At 42.1% G+C, this 4,540-nt stretch overlaps 1 protein-coding gene across 1 annotated transcript; it reads right to left on the reverse strand.

Annotated features, from left to right (window-relative positions):
• Positions 1-222: 222 nt before the first annotated feature.
• LOC310775934 (EF-hand calcium-binding domain-containing protein 10-like) lies at positions 223-546 on the reverse strand (the record flags this gene model as incomplete). The annotated part of the gene is made up of 1 exon (XM_083636055.1): positions 223-546. One exon carries the CDS (start codon positions 544-546, stop codon positions 223-225), a length of 324 nt encoding a protein of 107 aa, XP_083492181.1.
• Between the last annotated feature and the right edge of the window lie 3,994 nt (positions 547-4,540).

Here is a 4,540-nt window from a genome sequence, read left to right on the forward strand (position 1 = left end):
AGCCTACTGGAGCGCCACCTGTTCGTCAAACGGGAGAAGTGCGAATTCCATGCCATGACCCTTTCCTGACTGGATTCCATCCTGACTGGATCCGGAGAAGGGGCTTGCGGTGTCGGAGTTGCCCTGGCCCGATGAGGCAGGTGATGGGGTTTTTACAGTTTGCCAACTTCTATTGCAGGTTCATCTGGAACTTCACCTCCATCGCGGCCGCCATCACCGACCTCACCTGGAGGTGGCACTCCTGGTGCTTCTCCGCAGGCCTTCCCTCACTTCACTTTTGAACGTCTCTTGGGAAATTCTGTCTTCATCTGCTCCTTCAGGACACTTGTTTATGTCTCTGATCCCCAGAGTGCTCAGTGCCTCCTTGTACTGGGCACAACTGATGTATTGATGGTTGGCTGGGTCCAGGATCCCGAACACAGCGTCTAGATTCGAGTCTGAGAAGAGGCTAGGTCCCTCCACACTCCTCTGCTGACAAGCCTTCAGCTGTTCCAGCTGCTCTATGAGAAACTCTCTGGGATTCTCTGGTCTGTTAAAGATGAGCATGCTCGTTAGATCCTCCATAAGTTCAAAAATGTTGTGTTTTTGGAGATAATCAGCTGCTTCTTTCTCTCTTGGTGTTGTCATTTCCGCCACGTATATTGGTTGCTAGGGTACGTAGCAATTGGTATCCTAGAACTACAACTTATACCATACTACTTTAAGACTTATGACATCACTGATGAGGTCGCAGTATGTGTCATAGTGATGTCATAGTGGTGTCATACAGTTCTAGGGGGTGATTCCCTCCTGTAAGGGGAATGGTCCAGAAGGTAATAGAGTAGGGAAAGAGTCGATAAATCCAGAAGGAGGCGGTAATGCAACATAAAGGATGCCAACTCCCATAAAACACCACAGAAGAAGAATACAGTTCTAGACGTCTCAAACTTTTTAGTTAGAGAATTTTAGCAAAATGCTTGGACCATCTGTGAAAAAATTTACTACCAATAGCTTTCTTCACCAATGTGTTCTTATAGGTGTCTAGAATCACCTCTCAATTAGTGCAAACCCAAATCCTCGTGGAAAATCCTGGAGAGCCAATCAAAGTTAAGGTGCACCGAGGGCTTGGGTGAAAAATATGATAAAAATTAAAAGTCTAAAATGAACTTGTGGGGTGTCTAACTAGGGGTTTTCAGGGGTGCTGAATCCATTCCAAACATTATTTTTGAGTAAAAATGTCTCCCTGGCCATATAATATTGGTATATTGGTTATTGTTAAGCTGTAATGTACAGCACAGCATAGGGGATTAGGGTATTGTTGAATTGCTTCTATCCTGAAAAATAAAATAAGAAAATATTGCTAAACACTTGATAAGAGTGTACACCTACTGTGGACATGCTCAGTGGGATAATCTGTCTGCATGTGGGAACTTAAGGAGCCCTGAGGTCTTGCGTGAAAAATAGGGGAATAAATGAAAAGTTTAAAATTAACGTGTGAGGTGTCTAACTAGGGGTTTTCATGGGTGCTAAATCCATTCCAACCAATAGTTTTGAGTAAAAAACAAGTCATTTTCCATAAGAACATATTTTATTACATATTGCAAGAAAAAATTAAAGTAAGAAATGTGTATGTAACACTACTATCAGTTCAGAATGAGCACACCTCTCTGATTCAGTTAGAGAGAGTAGATCACCTCTATCTATGGACCAGGGGCACAGAAGCTCTAGGTCGCTCTTGGAGAAATGGGCACCAGGCAGCACACAGAACACGACACAGACTCAGCAGGTACGTTTTAAAAGATAACACAACATTTATTTACTTGTATTTCAGTTATTTCTTATTCTTTCTTTCTTCAAGCATATCATTTCAACAATAATAATCAAACACAATTCTTTTTGTCACTAAACTATTTCTCTTTCTTTCCGGTTTTGCATTCAACGACGGTGGGTCGATGACAGATGTTCACACATCAGGTAAGTAACTTTCACTTTTATTTCTTATTTTATAAGAAACTATTTTGTTATTAGTCAGGCACTCGTTAATTTTGTTAATTCCTATGTTGATTTATTATGGTTCCATATAAATCCTATTTTAAAGTGCTTCTGACTCAACAGAGATACAGTCGCCGGTTATTATTATTTCGATTGGATTCGACCTTCAACCTCAAAAAACAACCGTTCCTTCAATAGAACTCAATAACCCAGAAAACAAAAACAATAGAACAAGTTCCCTTCAGGAATTCCATAGTATTGCTCTGGTTGCATTACTGTGTATTTCAGCAAGTAATACACAGCTGTATATAAAAATAGAAAAAATAGTTTAACTGCTAAAGTTCAGGGTCTATTAAAGTACTTAGAAAACAAATCAATAACTCACATTCAAATCAGGTGAGCACTATCAAATGCACACAGAGCAATACTCACAATGGACAATCGAAATAAATCACAATTATTATAAACAATTATCTAGATTCAGAACAACAAGAAAACATTCAACATGTGCTCTAGTTTGGATCCACGAGATCAGTTCGACTCGGAGTTATATCCTTTGAACGGAAAAGTGCAAGGGGGATATTGTCTTCCCACTGTGATGGAAGCTCCGTGGGTTTGAATGTGTGGGGCAATGTGGGGCAATGGATACGATTGTCCTACCACTGTGTTAGAAACTCCATGAAATCCGTGGGGCAATAGATACGATTGTCCTACCACTTAGTTGACAAGGGATAATTCGAGCATCTCTCCTTTCTCTCGATCCGGTTCAGGGCTTAGGCTCGCCACCCCAAGAACCAGCTGCACCTCTCTCCACGGGAAGCAAGCCGGGCTGGGGAATCCGGGGTCTGGTGGATTCAGACGCTGACAACAAGGACGGACAGGAAACGGGAACAAGGACCAAGGGGGAGGGGGAGGAGGAAGGAGGACCTGGCCTTGTACCCACAAAACCAAGAAAAGTGTCACTTAACGGATCAAATAAATGTTTTCTCTCCTGTGTGGACTCTAATGTGCAATGTGTAACCATTAAGCCAAATAAAACATTACATCAAACAAACAAATAAAATTGTCATTACTCCTTTAACCATCTGTCATTTTCTCTTTTCTTTTCCATTCAGCATCAAAATACATTTTATATAGCAATTACATGAAACATAGTATTACAGTATGGCTAACAGAATATACAAAGTGACATCAGTTCAAGTGCATTCATTTCAGTAACTCCATTTCCTTGACCTAAAAGCTATAGTATACTGTATCATCACTGGTGTGCATTAAAAACACTGCAACAGCTACTAATAAGCTTAACACTAGCAGGCTTTACACTGCAGAAATAAACACTGCTTGATGAGCAGATTATGAGGTAATCAAAAGAATAACGCTACACGCGATGCGTCATGGCTGCTCTACGCATCCAGTAAAACCACCGGGTGACTCTCACCCATGTTAGCTGAGGGTTGCACGTTCAGCACGTTAATGTGCTAGCCACGGTAGCGTGGTGGATTCTAATCCGTGTTGCTAATGTTTGTAGCACTATTGCATCGAGTCAGCATGTTTTCAGTCTGCTAGCTTCATATTATCATTACAGCAAGCTGCAATAGCACGTTTTCATGTCGGGGGAAACTCACCAAGAATCTGCTTTCGGCAAATGGCAGCGTGATGGTCACTACCACAGGTCGCTATTTAGCATCAGTGCATCTGGTCGGGGACAATAATTTTCTTTACTGACGGATTCAGAGAGATACAGTTAATTATCGGTAAACACACATATATTTTACTTACACGTGTCTCTGTGTTCTTTGTCTCTCAACACGTATTTCTGTTCTCCGGTGTCAACACACGTCTTGTCTGATATTCGTCCAGGTAGGAAAAGGAAGCGCTAGGTATTTTCACTGTCATCTCAGCTAGGCTGGCGGATGCTGCGTAGCGTCTGATATGCTTTCAAAATAAGAGTCCTCCAACCAAATCTGATGTGCTTTCAAAATAAGAGTCCTCCCATTATATTCACTGTTTATATTATGTTATATTCACAGTATAATTTATTATATTAAGACACATTATACGGTTCTGGTAACCTAGGTTACATGTAGTATTGATGAAACCTGGTGTCAGTCTTACGCAGCCTTGATGAAACCTGGTATCTTACTCAGCCAACTCCTCATCTTCCTCACTCCTTTTCTCGTCTGCCTGGTTGATGTTCTTGCATGCTCCATAACACTTGCCACAAGCAGATATACACTTGACCCCCTGCTTTTTACAGCAGCACCTGCGTGTACTACAGTCTCCCTTGCAGTTGCAGCTGATGAATTTCAAAAGATAGTCTGGGGCAATGGGGTCTGTGGTAGGGACTGGTGCATAGCCCTCTCCTCCCAGTTTCCACCCGTAGTCGAGGACATCCAGTGATGGACTTTGTAGCAGTAGCCAGTCTCTGGTTTGGAGATATGCCCGGAGAGAATGTTGTGCTGCGGCTGCTGTAGTCGGGGGCAGTTTCTCTGGTCTGATATTCCCAGCAGCAGCATGCTTGCTGAACATCTCAAACCTCAAGTCCCCCAAGTCTTTTGGTGGTTTCCCA

This window comes from Poromitra crassiceps (genome assembly GCF_964638095.1).
Source record: "Poromitra crassiceps genome assembly, chromosome: 4".
NCBI classification, from domain to species: Eukaryota; Metazoa; Chordata; class Actinopteri; order Beryciformes; family Melamphaidae; genus Poromitra; species Poromitra crassiceps.